At 35.5% G+C, this 20,380-nt stretch overlaps 1 protein-coding gene across 1 annotated transcript; it reads right to left on the reverse strand.

The window, feature by feature from the left end:
* Window positions 1–495: 495 nt before the first annotated feature.
* Window positions 496–16,090, reverse strand: TYRP1 (tyrosinase related protein 1). The gene is made up of 8 exons (XM_043891461.1): window positions 15,995–16,090; window positions 15,100–15,565; window positions 13,378–13,700; window positions 10,434–10,638; window positions 7,371–7,538; window positions 4,738–4,917; window positions 1,635–1,781; window positions 496–780 (listed from the first exon to the last, which is right to left on the reverse strand). The coding sequence occupies exons 2-8, from the start codon at window positions 15,482–15,484 to the stop codon at window positions 575–577; spliced, it is 1,614 nt and encodes a 537-aa protein (XP_043747396.1). The 5' UTR covers window positions 15,485–15,565; window positions 15,995–16,090; the 3' UTR covers window positions 496–574.
* Between the last annotated feature and the right edge of the window lie 4,290 nt (window positions 16,091–20,380).

Genomic DNA, 20,380 nt, shown 5'->3' on the forward strand with positions numbered 1-20,380 from the left:
GTTTACTATTAATCATGGTTTTTCTTTACAATATAAACAAAGTAGAGCAACTTATTTAGATTGTCATTTTGTTGATCTTTAATATTTTAAAACATGCCCCAAATCTTCATCTTTGTTTAAATACCATGGAATTGGTATAACCTACCATTTTAAAGTGAAAGTTGCTCACTCATGTCTGACTCTTTGAGACCTCATGGACTGTAGTCCTTGGAATTCTCCAGGTCAGAATACTGGAGTGGGTAATCTTTCCCTTCTCCAGGGGATCTTCCCAACCCAGGGATTGAACCCAGGTCTCCTGCATTGCAGGCAGATTCTTTACCAGCTGAGCCACCAGGGAAACCCCCCCACCCCCCCCGAACACTTTTTTTAAGTAGAACTGAAAAATAGAAACCATTTAAAAGATTGTGACTTTCCCCAGTTCTGGAAAATAATATCTGGAGATTGTAATTCCCATATGCACATGCACAAGGAAGGAAGTAACAGAGTAAAAGAAAATACAGTTAGTAACTCAACCTATTATTTTCTAAGCATGTGGTTTTATGATTTAGATGCATATGAGAATTTACACTTGTCATTAGACCACAGACTGATTAGGATTATGGATTCTTTCATATTCTTCAATGTAGTGTTGATACTGATCAGTAAGCAGAGGCTGATTTGCTTCATCCATGTGGCTTCTGGCACGAATCAAACAAGAAGCGCCTGCAAAAATGACCGCAACCAGTAATAAGGCAGCCACTACTGCCATGGTGACAATCTCAGAAATACTGAAACTCCGACCTGTGTGAAAATAAAATGAGAGCAAAAAATAAATAGTAAAATCATTGCCAAAATTGGATACCCTAAATGTAGGCATTGTTCCAGGCACTTGACAAAATCCTCGTATTTAATTTTTATTGGCCACATTGCCTTTTATAGCACCTGGCATCTTCAAAGCACTCCCCAATTTCTCATAATGACTGCATCCTATTGGGATAGTTATTATATCTGTTCTGAAGGTGAGGAGATGATGGCTCAGTGTTTAAATCACTTGCCCAAGGTCATTTGGTTAGTAGGCGGTGGAGCTGGTTTTGGAGCCCAGATCTTTCAGGATCCAAATCCTGTGCTCCTCCACTGTACCCCATTGCCTTGGTTAAGAAAAGGATTTAAAATTAAACCAGGAGATTTTCAATTTCACACCCTCTCAAAAAACAGCTCAGAGTGTCTCACTTCATCTCTTTTAAGATAAACACCTGGAAGCACATTCATGTAGTAGAAAAATAAGAGTATATTACACAGGGCATATTTTACAGAGCTAAGCTCAAAATTCATTCTCTGTGCTTCTAGGAAGGTGTTCTTTGGTAATTACTCTCATCCCATCTTCGTTATTTGTAAAATGAGGATTTTAATACCTTCCTCAGAGGGTTGTAAGTATTAAATGAAATAGTGTGCTTTGGAACCAGCTCAACCAGGTCAGAATGGGGTCCCAACAAATTTTAAATTCATTCTCTTTATCCCCAAATAAAAATTCAAATGAAACTATTTAATCATAGTGAAAGCTGTGGGTTACTTTATCTCAGAAAACTGAGATTACTTTAAAGGTAACAAGTTTGATTTGGAAATTTCCACAGTAAAAGTACATTTTCAGTACTCACTTGGCCATTGAACTTCGTAAGTATAGCCCAGGTTGTCTGTAGCAGTAACAAACATTTCTATGTTGGTAACTGGAGGCCAAAATGGTACCATATTGTATTGTCTGTTATGTCCAATAGGGGCATTTTCCAGTGGAAATGTGGATATATCTAAAATATGTCAAAGACACCTTGTTAATAGACATAATCAGGTTGTATTAATATATTATTATGTTCTGAAGGTGACTTAAAATGTTCAAGGATAACAATAAAAGTTCTTTCATATTTTATACTGAATAACAACATAAAAAATTATGACAGCAGAATTGGGAATTGCATGAAGCAGAGCTCAAACGCTTTGAGTACAATAGTAACATGTCACCCAATAGAAAAAGAAAGTTTAAAAGTAAGAAAGTTTTAGTATTTTCTTATCTATGATAATCACTAGTTGTTTTACTTTTAAATTACAGAAACTATTTTCAGTGAAATTCATTAAACTTACTTTTCAAAGCTAAAGAAAGATTAAACCTGTAATTTGCTGTAGCATCATCTATTTAAATTTAGGAGGCAGTGTATCTGATGGAGGTTTGTCCTTGACTATGCATATTTCTGTTTAGTACTTTTCATTTTTTCTGTTTAATTAGAACAATAAATGTGAGCTTATTCCCTGGGTTCTTACTCTGTTATCAAAAAAGCATTTAACATTTTGAATCAAGGTCCTATAATACTATTTGTTTCTTGCCACCTTTCATCTTTCTACTTAAATACAAATCATAGGCATTTATGTTATTAGTGCGTTTTTGTTATCAGAGATAAGAGTGATGCTCTTTGTGGCAAAAAATCTTTCTTTATTGTTGTTGTTTATATTTATGTTGGTACAATTAACTGTTAAGTGGGATGTCACAAAACCAGAATTGGAAGTGGATTTGGGCAAGACATTAGTGGGAATATGTTTAGAAGAGCTGAAATATGTGAGAAGGCTAGTTAAGTATTAGATTTTCTGATTGCAAGAAGTAATCATAGGACAGTCACTACAATCCTGTGAAGCATAGGAAAGTTTTTCAACATCTACTCTAAAGAAACATTGATCATAGAAATGGCAGATAATGTTTATATTTTTGTGACCTTAAATTTAATTACTTTAAAATTTAATGATTTCAAATGTACTCTGAATTAATGGTAATTAAGTATGTATCCATTAAAGTCTATTGTGTTCCTCCTCATGCCAGGCACTGACCTACGCACATGAGCTATAGCATTGAACCAAAGACAGGATTCCTGACCTCAAAGCACTCATACTAATTACTTATTAAAGTTAGATATTAAAGCTAATAACTTAGATAATTTTTTAAGCTTCCTATTTTTTCTTTACTGAATCAGCCTCAACTCAGTTAAGTTTCAGCTGCATCAAAAAAAAAAAAAAGGTATGTCCATTAAAATAAATGGAGGAAAAGAAGACTAATAAAAGTAACAATTGCATTGCAATGTTACTTCCCTATGTCAGATCCTTCCATGGCTCCCCATCTCTCAGAGTTAAATCCCATGCCTTTAAGGATCTGCTCCAGTGTTTCCTCTGACCTTGTCATCTCCCTCCACTTTTCATCCCCCTCCCTACTCTGCTCCAGCAACAGTGGCTCCTTTGTTCCTTTCTTAGGACCATCTTTCTTTATCTATTTACACAGTCCTCCCTATCCCCTTTCCTAATATTACTTGTCTACAAAGAGACTCTCCCCCATACACTGTATCTATTTACATATGCTTGTTGTCAGCTTATACATTGCTATCTAGTTATCAGAAGTACAGGTCTAATAAAAATATGTTTTGTTCATCCATAAACCTATTAATTCGAGTTAATTGTTATTAAAATAAAAGTAGTGTAACAAAACATGCATAAACTGATAGTTGTAAATATAAAAAGAGAAGGATGTTTTCATAATAAATAAATGGACTGCTTTGGAAAGATTTATTAAGAATGAATGGCTATAACACTGCTATAGAATTAGGAGTGGGCAACTGTGACTATGAAGGGTTAGGGAAACATTATGGAAATTTTAGGATAATACTGTACTCAGCATCACAAGGGTTGTGGATTTCTTGTTTCACTTTAAAGAAACAGACAATGCAAATTATAGATAATTCATTATGGTTGCATGTATGTATATAAATACACATGAAAAATCAGGTGGAACTCTAATCAGTGACTTCACAGAAGATTAATAAGTAGATAAATATATTTAAACTATTTGTTTCTTAAATGGTTTTCAGTTGAAACAAACTCTTTTGACCAACTCATCAATTAATAGTCCAAATCAGGTTAGATTAGAATCTACTACTGTATTTTCTCTCTCACAAGCACATACACACACACACACACACATGAGCAACAGAAGTAAGAGGTGGCTGAATGAATAAATCAATCAGTAGATAATCTCCAGTATTATGTATATGTCCTTGATGAGATAAAGGTACATGAGCCAAAATTTAGAACACTTTTAAATGTGAAAATTTATGATGTTTTAACCAGTAAAAGCACATTCATAGTTTGAATAGTAATATAACCCTCTCAGCTGAGTGAAGAGAAAGTAGCCTCTAAATAGCATTTTAAAGAATGCATTAAAGTGAACTTAAAAGAGATGTTCTATGGTGTGATATAAAAACCAGCATTAACTTTTCAAGTTGAATAAAATTTCCATTTGTGAGAGGCTGTAAAGTAATAAAAATCAGAACTGTGGTTTATGAGTATAATTTTTCGGTCTTTGGGGTATCAAAGAAGAGCTCTTTCAGGTTTTCACATCCATATGAAAAGCAATGAGGATGTTCATTGGAAGATATGAGAAGGAAAAATTGGGGAAACATGGTAGTCATCTTTACATGGTAAAGAGGTGAAGGATTAGTTTTTAGTCTTAGTGAATGTTAATAAGTCATCTTTTTATTACTATACTGAGAGACTTCTTATCTGCCTTTTCAGAGTGGTTTAAAATATTTGGAAATAGCTAAATATTAGAACTATTTTATCCTATTGTAAAGTGTAGTTTAAATGTGTCAAGTTCTTAGCCTAAAGTGATAACTATGCCATCTCAACAGTCTTGTTTGCTGAGTTTGCAAAAAGCATATGAAAGAGTCTCACCAGCATTGTATCGCCTCAGCCATTCATCAAATACTGCATCAGTGAATGTATGTAGGAGGACAAAAATAGGATCATTGGGAGATAAATGAGTTTGTCCCCCTGTTCCATTCAGGAATAGATGAGCCAAATTGTGAAGGCTTCGCACAGCAGGGTCATACCTTCCTGTGGGTTCACTGTAACCTAGATATAAAAATAAAGATGAGAATAATAAAATCCATTATAAATATCTGACTTTTTAAGTCCAATGCAGTAATTATATTGGGAAACAATTTTTCCTGAGCTTGTCAGGCCAATTTTTACCTTAGTGTAATAGCACTGCTTCTCTGAACCTATGGGTGGTGACATTTGTTTGCTGTAGTAAGAGCTAGGTTAGTTTGAAGCTAGTGGCATGACATTCTAAGTGTAGCCTCTAGGTTAAAAATAGTGACCTGCAAAGGATACCAGTCAAAATATATAGAGCACTCTATTTTGACAAGTCTAACATTGGTCTACATGGAGATAAAGACAGTGGAAATCTCTAGCTTCTATAAAAACTGCTGATACAATTGGGAGAACACTGCTCTGATTGCCCTGAACCTAAATTGCCAGATGTTACTTTAGTCTCCTGCCTTACTTCTTCAGACTGTCAGCATGTATATTTTTAGAAAATTATTTCTGTGGAGAAGTTAGAATTTCTCAGAGCTTTTTTTTATCATCTCTGTACTAGTTTTAAATATCTGAAAAGACTGCTGTCAAAACATTTATAGAACTTTTGAGAATGCTCTCTATTCTATATATATACACACACACATTTATATATTTATATCTTCTCCAAAAACATTTCCATATTATACACTACATATATTTCATGTATGTTTCATTTATGTGCATGTATGCTCAGTTGCATCCAACTCTTTGAGACCCCCATGGATGGTAGCCTTCCAGGTTCCTCTGTCCATGGGATTGTCCAGGCAAACATACTGGAGTGGCTTGCCATTTTCTTCTTGAGGGAATCTTCCTGACCTAGGAATTAAACCTGCGCCTCCCACATCTCCTGTGTTGGCAGGCAGATTCTTTACCACTGCACCACCTGGGAAGCCGTGCGTTATACATATCCCCATTTACATATAACCCACATATTATATACCTATTACATATAATATATACATTTCTCATGTAGTATATATGTCATGTATAACACATATACTTCCCATATGTACTCTCATCACATATTGTTCATGTAAGTATATTAGGGAGAAGACACGGATAGATCACAAACAAAAGTAGGGAGTCTCTGACGTGGGATGGAGTTATAAGTGTGTAGCTAGCTTGAAGACCAGAGGTGGGAGAGCAGGGTATGCCTGTATATTATAAAAGCAATATTAGAATTTGAAATGCGTTAACTCAGTAGAGTAATTATAACTACTCATTCATTTATTCATTATTCTTTTTTATATGTTTATTCCATTATTTTTTGACTTATAAAACATTTAAAGATTGCTTACATTGTACATGTTAGGCACTAACCTTTTTGTACATTCTGTCTGGAAATCAGTATAATTTGTCTTTTGATTGGGCATCAATAAAATACACTCTTATATTCTTACATTCTTTACAGAATCACTACTTACAGCATTAGTTTATGAATACCAGCTTAGTCAAAATATGGTGATTATTGGGGAACTCCAAGTCAGTGTATTCATATGTAGTTATTAAAATTAACATAAATATAGGAAAGAATGGCACCTAATTTTGATGATAAAAAGGGAGATAATTGAAATTAATTATCAGATTTATATATCAAGTATCTTAGATCAAGGGAAAGAGAGATCTATTCCCTTTTTCAGTTGGAGGGGAGGGTGGTCTAACATGTACAATACTGTATTTAAGGTAAAATTTGACAAGAACAAGTTTATAATAAAGTTAAACCTGATTCTGTTCTTTTAAGACTTTAATGTGTCATGAATAATTTAGAGGTGTAAAAGTTTTTTATAAAATAATTATAAATGACATAAAATTTTTAGAGGACTTAGAAATTTTTGATTTGAATCTGTGCTCTGTTACTAACTAGCTGGATATCTTTTCACTTCTTTGGACTTGATCTCTCAACTTTAAAATACTTGAATTATTTAAAGAAAATCAAATTAAATATCTCTAGATGTTAGTTTGATTTTTTATAGATCTTAAAAAAACTTTCAGGATGATACCTCAATAATATGTACGCCCAAAGCAGACTTTTTATTTGATGTCAACTACTGGATGTTCAGGATTTTTTTTAAGAAAAAAATTAATATCTCCAAGTCTTGAATATTATTTGCCTACACTAGAATTTGATACAGTTATACCCATATTGGCCAGCCAACTAACAGAAATTTGAGTTTAAATACCTTTTAGGTATTTTAAGAAAATGGAGGATCCTTTCCAAGGGATTCTCCTGTGATAAAAAGAGTTTCAGGGCCTACACTTTTCTTTAAGAAAGTTCTTCTATTGAGCAGAGGACTCTGACTATATCATGATAGGCAGCCCTATTAACATAAACTCACAGGATCCATACAGCATTCAAAGGTTTTTTTTTTTAAAGAGATTTAGTTTGAACACTTGAATTTTTCCGGTGACAACTAGATCGATTCAGAGCACCGGTTTTGTTTACTTGCCTTCCACTGTGTTTCGGAAGCTGTTTGTAGAGTTAGAATAAAAAGGAGGGGTGTCAAATGAACCAACTTCCAAGCACTGAGCGACATCCTGTGGTTCAGGAAGACGTTGCACCATTGGTCTGGCCACGTTTCCAGCAGGGTTCCTCTTAATTGGCCCACCCTCAGTGCCTGGGAAAAAGATGGAGTATGTGAACACGTATAGAATATTTAGAGATCTTAGCTTTCCTTATTAAACTTGTATACATGGGGTCTTGAACGCAGAAAGACAGGTTTTCCTTTGTAGAAGAGAAAAAAATTTTAATGCATATTCTGTGGTATTAAAGTGATAAAACCTAGGTTATCATGTCCAACTTCTATGAATAGGGAAAATATGTGATACACAGAATCATCTGAAGAAAAAGATGATCGTAAAAACAGAGGTCCTTGTATTCGTTAAATCAGTATAATGTTATTAGCATATCAGTATATGTTAAATCTCTTTTTTCAAGAGAACACATTAAAACAGAAGTTCCGTGGAAGATTAAATTTTGTGAATATAATCTCATAAACCAAAATTCTACACTGAAATCCATATTTCACACTTATATGGAATTTTGGTCTTGAATGTTGTTTGTTTCAAGCTTTTAAAGAAATAATGTTAAAACAACCTTAACTCTCTTTGGGAAGTGATCTATATTTCAATCAACACATACTTTTCAGCAATTAATGTGAAAAATAAAAGTTTTGAAGGTCAGTAAGATAAACAGGTAAACAAAGGGCTGCTATACCAGGGATAATATATATCCCTAGGAATATAAAGATGCCTTTGGGGAGACAGGCAGGGAGAGAAAGAAATAGGGAAAGGAGGGAGGGAGGGAAGGAGAGAGAGAAAAAAAAAAGAGAGAGAATTCTAATTCTTCCCAATTGGGCAGCTTCAGGAAGACTTCATTGGGTAGACAGATTTGCAAAGAGTCCTGAAGATCTGAGGAAAATTGCCAGAGGTGAAATAAGAAAAAATGTACAAGTCAAGCATTTTTAAGCAGAGATAATAATAAAGGATGACAGGCTTTTTTCTGTGCATAATATAAGCCCCATCAGAGCACAAACTGTTCTTGATCACCAGTATGTCCTCCAGTTTTGATCGTATGTCCTCCAGTTTTGATCCAGTAGATGGCACATAATTGAAGCTAAATAGTTGTTTGGTGTATGTTGACTTATGAAAAGATAAGGTTGATTTGTATGTGAGAGCCTGTTAGGTGAACAGCTAGCCTGGAGTAAGTGGCAATGGAAGAGGGTAGTCGATGACAGGAAATATAGGAAGTTAGACCAGAACTATTTTATTTATTAGGCCCATGAAAGAAAAAAGGAAAAATAACATTTTATTGAACACCCATTAATGTGTCTGATATGATGCCAAATGCTTTGATAAAATATCTAATCCTCACGATAATTCTTTCCTCCCTCTACTTTTCTTCTCTGATAAAATTATCTATCCCTGTGGTTTCACTGATCATCTTTTACAGGACATGTATACATGTACATCTTTAGAGCGAAGCTTCCATGCTTATGTTCTCATATGCTTTCTAGACAGTCTCTCTCCTTTTACTACGAATGCACCAAACTCGGTACACTAAAGTTATTTTGGAGAAGGAAATGGCAACCCACTCCAGTATTCTTGCCTGGAGAATCCCATGGACTGTAGCCTGTCAGGCTCCTCTGTCCATGGGGTCATAAGAGTTGGACATGACTTAGTGACTAAATAACCACCAAAGAGTTATTTATTACCACCTAATATTCTTCTAGCCACTAAACTATCCAGCCACTAAACTATTTTTGATTCATCATATGAAAGACATGCTCTTTTTCTTCACAATACTTCTCAAATCTACTTTCTACTTCAGACACTCTGAACTTTTCATTCATTCCTGCATGGGAATCCCACAGGACTCTAATCCATAATAAGTTACTAGGTGCAATGACAGAAGTTGTCCATGTGCAAGCAAATTAAAAAAAAAAAAAGTCACAGGGAGAGATGAATGTTTTGGTACCTAAATATACACCAATCCTCAATTTCATCTCATTTCGCCAAACAAAAATTCTAATTTTATACTTATATAGAATAAAGATTTATATATGGTTACTTCTCTTATTCCTATATGCAGCTAAATAATCTAACGGTAAAAAATCTACTTAATTTTGTTGTTCTATTTAAAATATTCTAAGTTTACAATGTAATTTAATATTTGGTGCTTAAAAATATGTGCAGAATAAATGTTATGAGTACAATCATGAAAAAATAAATTTCAATAATTCTAGTTTTTATATGGAAGAACAAAAGTTCAACATATTTAGACATGTCTGAAGAAGAAAAACAAAGTGAGATAGAAAGACTCTGATGATTAAGACCTTGTGTTAATATTAAGGGAGATGATAAAAATAAGATCCAAGGAAGAGAACAGACAGCTTCACAGGAACTGTTCCACAAAAGACAGAAACATGACCTATGGCAGAGGGCATTCAGACCACTGGAGAAGGGACATTAGGACAGTTAGTTAAGCATTCTCTTTGTTAATCTAGCCAGAAGGTTGGAAATCAAAGTGACATAATAGTAAAAATAATATAATAACAAAACAATAGTAACCCTTATACAACAATTATTGTTATTAAATGTATATTTTTTACTCCCAAGGTACTTCCAACTCTTTCTGCAGATTTCACATTTCCTAGGGACACATTTTCTGTGAAATTCCAGCAGAAGACACATGACCACAAAGCAGCGCTGCGCTTACTAAGAGGATTAACTAGTACAAGTAGACATTTCCCAAATAAGAAAGCAAGCAATGCACCAACCAAGTTGTTCAGAAAAAGCAATGGAAAAATGGATAGGCACTTTCTTTTTTCCCTGGAGCACCCCAGATTGCCTGGACTATCCTAGGTACTTAGTGAATATCTGTACATCCATTCTCTGTAATAAAAGTGAACTTTAGTCTGAAGTCCTTAATAGAATGAAGGGCCTTCTGGCAGCACATTTAATCTCTTTATCTAATAGGGAATTCCAAATCCTAGTTGTCATTTGGAACTTACTGTTGCAAAGAGTTCCCAGGGTATCATAATCTTCCAAGGATTCGCAGACTACTCGCCATTGAGAAAAGACGGAGTTCGGGCTTATAAGAGTGGAATCAAAGTTGCTTCTTGCTCCCATCAAGTCATCGGTGCAAATGTCGCAGGTGTTCTTCCCAGTGGCAAAATTCCAGTAAGGGAGGGAGAAAGAAGGATCCTGCAACAATTCCTGGATCACAGAAACTCTGTTAGCATTCTCAGCTTTTGTTTAAAATTCTCCCTTTCTTGGTTTACTCCCTGGCAGTCTGCTACTATTAGTTTTCTCAGCTACTTGGGAACCAGTTAGTGTCAGTGGTGTCTGCAGGGCTAGCAGGCTTAGATACCTTATTTAACAAAGCTCCTGATTTACACAAGAAGTCACTTAGGCACTAGAGGGAGTGAAACTCAATTCATTACACAGAAGTTTCTGCAAATGCTTTGGAGAGTTGTCTCTTCTTTTTCAGGCATGTTGGTTATACTAGAAATTATCAACAATAACTTCTACTCTTTGACATTTTCACTTCCTTCCGTTTTTCCTATCTCTAATTGAAGCATTAGGAACTCTTGTCTGGAGCTAGATCCAGCCTTGAAATATATTATGTGAAGCAGTGCTTTTTATTTCATTTCTGTTTTTTAATTTAATTGAGTCGACTTTAGGCATTAGATTCTATTTTGGCCACACACTACAGAGGCTTCTTTCAAATTAGCCTTATCTGCCTGGTGTTTTACTTAGAGACCTCTGCTTCAGAATCTAAACTATGAAGACTCAGGCCTTTGCCAGAAACCAATATAGACAGGAAATGCTTAACAGAAGCTGAATATTTTTCTGAGCATGCTGTTCTTTAGCTCAGGGACCTAGTTCCCATTTAGAGCTGATCTCAACAAATAAAAAAATGCTGGACTCAAGATCACATCCTTATTCTATTGGGTTCCTTTAAAGATATATTTATTGTACTTATTATTTCTCATTCCTTTAGGCCTTTGGGGAACTATATTTAGAGTGTGGGATAAATGTAGGGATTGGCATTGTTTAATCTCACCTTGCAAACATTTAGCACTTTTCTGCTTTTTTACTCTTAAACCCTTTCTAGGAAGCATTTCCTTGTCCTTGGGGTATTTTAGAGGGTCAAAAGCTTTCCAGTGCATCCCTCGTTATTGATCTCCAGGGCTTTAGAGGCCTTGTTGAGCAGTCATTGTTCTGGTTCACAAAGATTAGTGACAGCTTCTAAGGGATCATTAAGAGTCAGTTTGTGGTTCAGCAACTGGCATTTGGGAGCTGGAGCATATTCATGTGGCATTTCAACTGTGCATTACATTTAGATTATAATTTGTTGGATCCCTTGTGCAGTTGGGTTTTAAAAATGTAAGTCATAGAGGTTGAAGTTTACACAGGCACAATCGAAGCTTTTAGATACTTTCCACCTGCCCTTTCATTTTGATGCACTCGTGGGAAAATGACTTGAAGGCGAGAAGATCTGGAGTTGATTACAAATGACAGATTTATCTACTCATAATCTACTAAATGTCTTATGTGAAATCAGAGCTATAAAATATGAAGTTCAGAGTAGCAGCTGAGTTCATTTAATCACTCTCAAACTGCATACGGATGGGCTACGTACATATGAATATTTTTTTCTGTATTTTAGTGCTTTAAATCTCTCCCTTCTAACCATTTATTTTCTTGGATAATGCTGGGCATAAGCGTCCTGCAAATCAATACTTGAGTCTGCCCTCAGATATTTTTTCCTGCCCTCAGATATTTTTAGATTTTAATTTGTGAGGAGGGAATCATTGCTCTTATTTCACCTAGAAAACAAATTCAACTTGTCGATTTCCTAGTTGAGCTCTAAGACTATTTAAAGGGGTTAAGAGTTAGTTTGTAATTGACAGTAGTAAACTATTATATATGAAATGGATAAAAACAGAGTCCTACTGTGTAGCACAGAGAACTATATTCAATACCCCACAATAAACCATAATGGAAAAAATATAAAAAAGAGCATAGATATGTTGGTCAAAACATTTGTGTGGGTTTGTCCATAACATCTTACTGAAAACCCCAAACAAAATTTTTGGCCAAACCAATATGAAATTAATACAATGTTGTAAATCAGCTGTACTTCAATAATGAAAAAAATTTAAATTCATTTGAAAATGACAATACTTTTCTTAAAATAGTACAAATAGTAAAAGAGACAATAAGAAAGTATCTTAACAGCTACTTTAATGTGATTTTAGTTTATCTGATTAAAAATAAACTTTAAATAACTGTTTAGGTTCACTTCATGCTAAAAAAGCCAATGTCTTTAGATTAAAATGATGTCTGACCTAGTGGATATTGTTAGTAGGTTTCTGCTATAAAGCCTCAAAGTGGTAGAGAACATGGAAACACAGGAGTTCAATTAGAATATGCCAATTTAAGTGAAAAGTATTATTTTTGTAGTTTAAACCCTGTATATATCATATCATACAATATCATCAACTTATAAAATGAGCTATACATTTGGAACTTGGAAGACTGAAAAGTCTCATGCACTTTCCTCATTCAAACCAGGAGGGGCTATTGGTTTACATTTCAGAAGGGAGACAGATCAAATGAGAGTCCTATGTTGCAAACTGTATGAGGGTCATTTTTTCAATGACAGAGCTGTAGACTATGTCCAGTGCTTTAATTCACACCTACAAATACCTCATTTGGCTTCCTGACCATTGATGTGACTTTCTTTTCACCTCGCAAAGGATAAAGATTAATTAATAAGGAAGTGATTAGCATAGGGAGAGACTTGAACAGAACGCCAAAGGCGGGTTAATAACGTGAAATCGCTTTGTCATCACCTGTTTTGATCATTCGGGACACAGTGAGTGAATGACTTACAAACAAGGTGCCCTGCTTGTAAAGGACGTGAATGTGGCCGTGCCTCATGCGTACCTGCATGTCTCTCTCCAGCTGCAGCAGGTGGTACCTATGCCATGTGAGGAATGCTGGTCCCTCATGAGAGAAATCCACTTCTCCAAAGCTTTCCTGTCCTGCTCCCAGGAACGTCTTTTTGACTGAGTAGTAATGTGTCCAAACAAAGTAATTATAAATGGAAATGTTCTCAAACTGCGGTGTGTTGCCATCTGGCCCGAATATTTCTTCTGACCTCCTGGTGGCAATGACAAAGTGAGGGTGAGTGGTGCGCTTTGCCATATCCAGAGCCCGGAGAAAGCGGTTCTTTTCTTCTGTGCTTAAGTCCAGTAGGTTTCTCCTGACTTTAGGGACACAAAATTCAAATGTGAAAACATCTGCCATGTGAGCATGGATAGAGAATACTCAATCATCTTGGAACCCCATGTCCCACTTACCCCTGAATAATAATTTGCATTTGTGCTCACATCATTTTATACTTTAAAAAATATCCTTTGTTAAAATACCTTCTTCATGTCTGCTTTCTCTCTCTGATCTCCTCCCTCTTTCTCCAACTTACTCTATGCAGAGTAAGAGCTTTCTTTAATCTTACCAAGGACTTTATGATTCTGTGATCTTGTTGTAGATTTCTGCTCACTATTTGCATATTTCTTGTAATTTTCTACCTTTTAATACCATACATTTTGCAAAAACATAGTATGTGGTTTAGCATAGTGGTTAGGACCAGAGTCTAATTCTGTTACTTGGCATATATTTCTCTAAGCATCAGTTTTTCATCTGTAAAGTAAGTGTAGAAATACCTGCTTTATAGAGTTGTAATGATTAAAGAGGACACACATAAAAAGCACTTGGACCAGAGCCTGGTTCATAATAAAGACTCACCACAGACATAGAGGACAAATTTATGACTCCCAAAGGAGTAGGTGGGAGGGATAAATTAGGAGTCTGGGACTAACATGTACACACTACTATATATGAAATAGATAACCAACAAATATATACTGTATAGTCTGGGGAGCCTTACTCAATCTTTTCTAATAATCTATAAGGGAAAAATCTGAAAGAAATAGATATGTATAACTGAATCACTTTGCATTCCACCTGAAACTAACACAATAATGTAAATTTAAAACAGAAAGCTCGGTAAGGGTTCTGTGAAACTCTTGGTCTCATGTTTGGCACAAATAGAACAATCCAGTATTGCCGGCTGCTACTATTTAAATCTCTGTCATTTATTGTTGTTTAGGCTGCAGGCCAGGCTCACCCTTGTAGAATGGCTGAACTTGACCATCAGAGTGGGAAACGTCTTTGTGGTCAGCAAGGGCTGTGCAAGAAGCTTATGGATTAGAGCTGGACAGATCTCAGTGTGAGCCCCAGGTTTCCCACATACCAGTTACATGGAGTTGACCACTCTGGGCTCCAATATGTATTTACAATTAACCTAACTACCTTGCAAAGTTACTGAAAGGTCTAGTCATAAATATCTAGCATTGTTCCTGTTATAAAGGCATCACTCAACAAATCTTTTGAAAGGAAATGTTATTAGTTAGAAGACCTGAGCTTCAACTTCAACTCCTTCAATACATTTCTTAGCTTCCCTAAGCCTGTTTCCTCAGCTATGAAAAGTAAGGCTTAAGCTTTACGGTTTCTAGGAGTTCTTAAACCTCAACTGATTCAAAGGTCTACAATATTAAATGTGTTGAGTTCCATGCAGGACTGTGCATCCGTTCAGTCTCCACTTACCTGTGAGAACACTCTGGTCACAGGCAGCCCCTCCCCAGCCAGGGCGGCAGGTTCCACAGTTGTGTCCTGAGAAATTGCCATTGCAGCGGCATGTCCTGTTGAAGAAGCGTGTGGGCCAGCCCTCTCGGTCATCTCTGCCGTCGTGCGGGTACTGGGGGCTGTGAGGCCGGGAGTCGGCTATCACCACCTCACATCTGCCCCTCCCTGATGAGAGACCGCAGCGGTCAGACCCGGGCCCAGACAGTGGGGACAGGTCTGGGCAGCACACGCCATTCCTCAAAGCCTCCATGGTGGTGCAGTCTCTTGGGAACTGAGCCCAGGCCTGCTGGAAGAAAAGCAGGACCAGGAACGTGTAACCCAGAGAGAGGAGTGTAGGAGATTTCATTCTGCTTGAAGCAAGAATCCAGGACCGCTTCTGGTTTGCAGCCCTTTGTGTAGAGACCGAGGCACGTAGATAAAAATCAAGCTGAAAAGAAAATAGCAAAATGAAATTATGCAAGTTTTTTTGTACCATTATAAATGGCATGAGGCCCTTCCCAACACACCTTCAAAATGCTTTTCATGTCTGTAAGATGACACTACAAACATGATAAAAATAGTAATTTACCTTTAAAAATTTGACAGGTATAGTATCTATGTAATTAAATCCCCAGTCCTAGTCATTTAATTTTCTTCATTTTAATTTCTATTTATATAAAAAGTACTTCTCATGGATGTCATTTATCAAAAATATTCATTAACAGATCAGCACCATTAATTACATTTACCCATGGAGCTGAAAGAAGAATTGGGGGCAGATTTCTAGCAAGTTAGTTTCCAAGACTTCAAGTCCCCCATATTCTGATGGAGTTTTGGTGGGAATCCACCCACTCCCTATAGAGTTTCTCTCCAGTACCTTGAACTCCTGAAGGCATTCTCTGCTGAACCTCGCTTAGAGCTGGGTGTTTTATATTTGCTTGTTCCCTGATGTCAGAACTTTTAATTGCTTGTGGGTTTTCTGTCTGATAGCTAATCCCAAATCAGTGCACCCCAACTGGGAGGGGCCAGTCCTCTTTTCTACCCTTTACTAATCCTTTTTCACTTCAGTGAGTTTTTCTGCCCTTTAAGTATTTGGATAGCACATGATTGCCTTCCCACTGATTTCCTTGTGATGCTTAAAGTTTTAAGAAAAGGTCAGAGCCATGAATTTGGAATACAAATCAGAGAAATTAGAGAGCTTTTGTTTTCATTGCAGAGAACTTTATTTTTCCCTTTGGCAATGTATCTTTAAAGGATGAAATGAGATTATTTACCTCTTTCTTAGTGATAAAGTGCTAGGCTAGTGTTTCTACCTGATGGTAGCTTTTGATTGTGTTTCATCTTACAAACAGATACTGCTGTTTTTAACGTGTCCAGAGAGAATAATTGTAGTAGAAAAAGCATTAGGTACAATTGCAACAACTCACTTACCATTGCCTGCTGGCATTGACACTTGGGTACTCCAACTCCCTTACCTTCAATAGGTGGGTGTTCATCTCCATCTCTGTGGCAAAGGATCCCAGGGTCACTGCTACATGTAATGTTTAGAAAACGACCACTGAATAGCTTACTTTTCCTGCAGTCCCTACAAGTAGTCTTAAGTTAATGGCACTTAGGGTAATAGATTCATGTATTTCAAAAGAAATTTTTCTCTGGAGTTGAAAACTCATACATGTGAAATTGGTCTTCAGAATAATCTTTAGTTTGAAATGCATAATTACTATGCAAAAGTTATCAGAATTTGTGATCAGGGTTAGCTGTCCTATTTGACTTTCAGTCATAAAATTGTCCAGAAACCTATATAAAGGACTTGGGTATATGGTACAAACAAAAAGCCAACCAAGGCTATGTCTATAAGATAAAAAGAATAAGGATTTCCTGTTTATAGCCTCTTGTTAAGACCACCAACATGATTTATTACAGCCTTATCAAGCCATGGTTATTAAGATTTATGTTTGTAAATCTAAAATGTTATTTTTTTAAATTTATTTTTATATTTTTTTATGTTGCAATAGTCTAGTAATACAATATTAGGATATTTCCTCAAATGATTGCAAAAATGCTGTCATTATTACTATATAAGTAAGCTTTGGTGACCAGACTTTTTCCAGTATGTATTTGAGTGGAATACATAGTTGTTGCATGTGGCAGTATTTTATGTTTTTTTAAAGGTCAGCTTGATATGTCATTGTAAGACATTGTAAAATATTACCATTACAAGACATTGTAAGACCGCCATTACAATTACAAGACATTGTAAGACATTGTAAGATATATCTCTCTTTGTGTATATATCCATTCTCTTGTTAGTGAACATTTGGATTATTTTCTTGGACTTTTAATTTAATTTTTTTTGTCTTACAATGCTGCTATAAAGAGTCTTCTAAATGTTTCTTTTTGAACATATAAGTATTTCTCCCTATAAGTATCTAAAGTGAATTTGTAGTCATAGGATTCATGAATATTTATGTTAGTTTTAAATTGTTTTCCAAAGTGGTTGTATCAATTTATATTCCCACCAGAGTGCTTATATTGGTTCACAAACTTGCTAGCACTTGGCAATAATAGATTTAATTAGCATATATAGATACAGATAATTGATTCATCTTAATGACTAGTATGTTTTAATACTATTCTTGTGATTTGATCCCTTCTGTTTCTTTGTAAATTTTTTTTCATGTGTAGTGCCCATTTTTTGTATGTATATTTGACTTTTTTTTTTTTTTACAATTTATTAACCTTTTAATTTTGTATTGGACTATAGCTGATTAGCAATGTTGTGCTAGTTTCAAGTGGACAGCAAAGGGACTCAGCCATGCATATACATGTATCCACTCTCTCCCAGCCTCACCTCCCATCCAGGCTGCAACATAACATTGAGCAGAGTTCCCTGTGCTAAACAGTAGGTTGCCCATTGTTTAAAATTATATTATTTGTCTTTTTGCTAGATAAGACTTCTTTATGTATGCTGGCTTCCTAATCTTCTGTCAGATAACTATATTGAAAATATTGAAAGTATCATATTCTAATTTATGGCTTAGGTTTTGCATTCTTGACACAGTTTTCTGATGATTAGTCGTTTTTTCATTTTAGTGTCTTTGCATCAGTCTTTTACTTTATTGTTAGTAGCTTCCATATCTTGTTTAAGAAATCCTTCCCCTTGTGCAAGCAATGAACTATTTTTTGATATTGTCTTCAGCATTAAAAATGTAAATATTGCTTTTCACATTTCAGTCTTTAAATGCATATGGAATTGGCTCTTCTGCATAATGTGAATAAGAATCTCAGTTAAATTTTTATTTCACACCAAAACTCAGTTTTTTCTAAGCACCATTGCAGATAGGTCTGTCCTCTCCCAATCACCTGCAGTATCACTGTTTCTGGTTTTCATTTATGAATGGATTTATTTCTACCATTGCTGTTCTGTTCTATAGGTGAGTTTGACTATCCCTGTGTCAATGCTATATATTTTTAAAAATCTAGTTACACCATAGGTCAGGGTTCAATGTCAAAATACATGTGAAACACTCCTTGGCCCCCTGCAGAAATTATTTCTGAGATTTCTTTGATGGAAGCTAAGTTTTGTATAATAATTTTGCCTTATAAGTTTAGCAGACACACACTATTATATATAGAATGGATAGATAGCAAGGTCCTACTATATAGCACTTGGAACTATATTTATTAACACTCTGTAATAAACCATACAGGGCTTCCCAGGTGGCTCAGTGGTAAAGAATCCACCTGCCAATGCAGGAGACATGGGTAGAATCCCTGGGTTGGGAAGATCCCCTGGAGAAGGAAAGGGCAATCCATTCCAGTATCCTTGCTGGGAAATCCCATGGCAAGCTGTAGTCCATGGGGTCACCAAAGAGTCAAACATGACTTAGTGATTAAGCAGCAGCAGTAGCAGCAGCTGCCGCAGCAATAAGCTATACAGAAAAAGAAAAAAAAAAAAAGAATTGGGCTATTCAGAAATACACACATGAGCAGGATATAAAGACTTATTAGTAACCACCATTAGTGTGCATTCATATATTCAAAGCTGATGTGAAGCTCGTATCTCAAGAAAAAGGGTTAGTCCTTCCATTTTAATTTGTCCTTTGAAGTCTTACAATTGTCATTTATAAAAGATGAAATCAAAAAGCTAAATGATAAATACCAAGAATTAAGGTTAAGTTGAGGAGAAAAACAGTTTCAGAATACCTTTGTTTTTCCAGAAATATTTTAGATGTATGTTAATATATTTAGTGATCATTTGTGGTAAATGGTATTGAATATGTTCATTGTTCAATTGGATTAAATGTTATTAAACTATATGCTTAGTTATACTAAGCTTAGTATAATAGCTAGAATGCCAAAGGCATTAAGGCAACTCAAAGTCATCTGTTAGACTGGTCATGTGGCTTTGCCTCATGGAGAAGCTTAAATTCTGTAAAAGCAAAGAGGAAGAATGTTAGGGTTGTGTTTTTGTGTCACTGAGCAGAGATTCAGTCAAACATAACATTGCTATTTTATAATATTTCAAGTTGACATCTCAGACAATGTAATTTCTGATCAAATGTGCCATTAATTTCTTAACTGAGTTTTCTAAACTCCAGGACGACAGAGGATGAGATGGTTGGAGGGCATCACTGACTCAATGGACATGAGTTGTTTTGGCTCCGGGAGTTGGTGATGGACAGGGAGGCCTGGCATGCTGAGGTTCATGGGGTCACAAAGAGTCGGACATGACTGAGCAACTGAACTGAACTGAGCACAGTACTGCAATTACTAGTGTTGGGGTGGTTAACAATAACTTGATTTCTGAATAGTGGAATTCTCTCTTGCTAAGCTAATATTAAAACAAAGTGTTTCTTTTACTGATGATCTCTGTTCTGCTTGTACAGATGGCCTTGTAAGAGTTCCCCACAAAGAAATTTTTAAATACATACTTATATATTAGGTGTTTAAGTCAAAATATAAAAAAATACTTGTTTTAGGGGTGGAATTAAGTAGTGCATTTTTTGTGTAGTTAAAATTAATTAACTACTCATTTTCAAAGATTATATCTGCACTATAAGATTTGTAAAAGATTCTTACCTTAAAAATGAATCTTTGAAATATGCAGGTGGAAAAGTGAGAATCTTGAAAAATAAATCATTGTCAAATTTACTAATAAAATAGAATGACATCTACATGCAGTAATGGATTGAGGAATATCAACTATTTTTGATCTAGCAAGCTAGTTATTTGTTTATATTTCAAATGTTCTTCATCAAAT

Source organism: Cervus elaphus, chromosome 29, assembly GCF_910594005.1.
Source record: "Cervus elaphus chromosome 29, mCerEla1.1, whole genome shotgun sequence".
Taxonomy (NCBI): domain Eukaryota; kingdom Metazoa; phylum Chordata; class Mammalia; order Artiodactyla; family Cervidae; genus Cervus; species Cervus elaphus.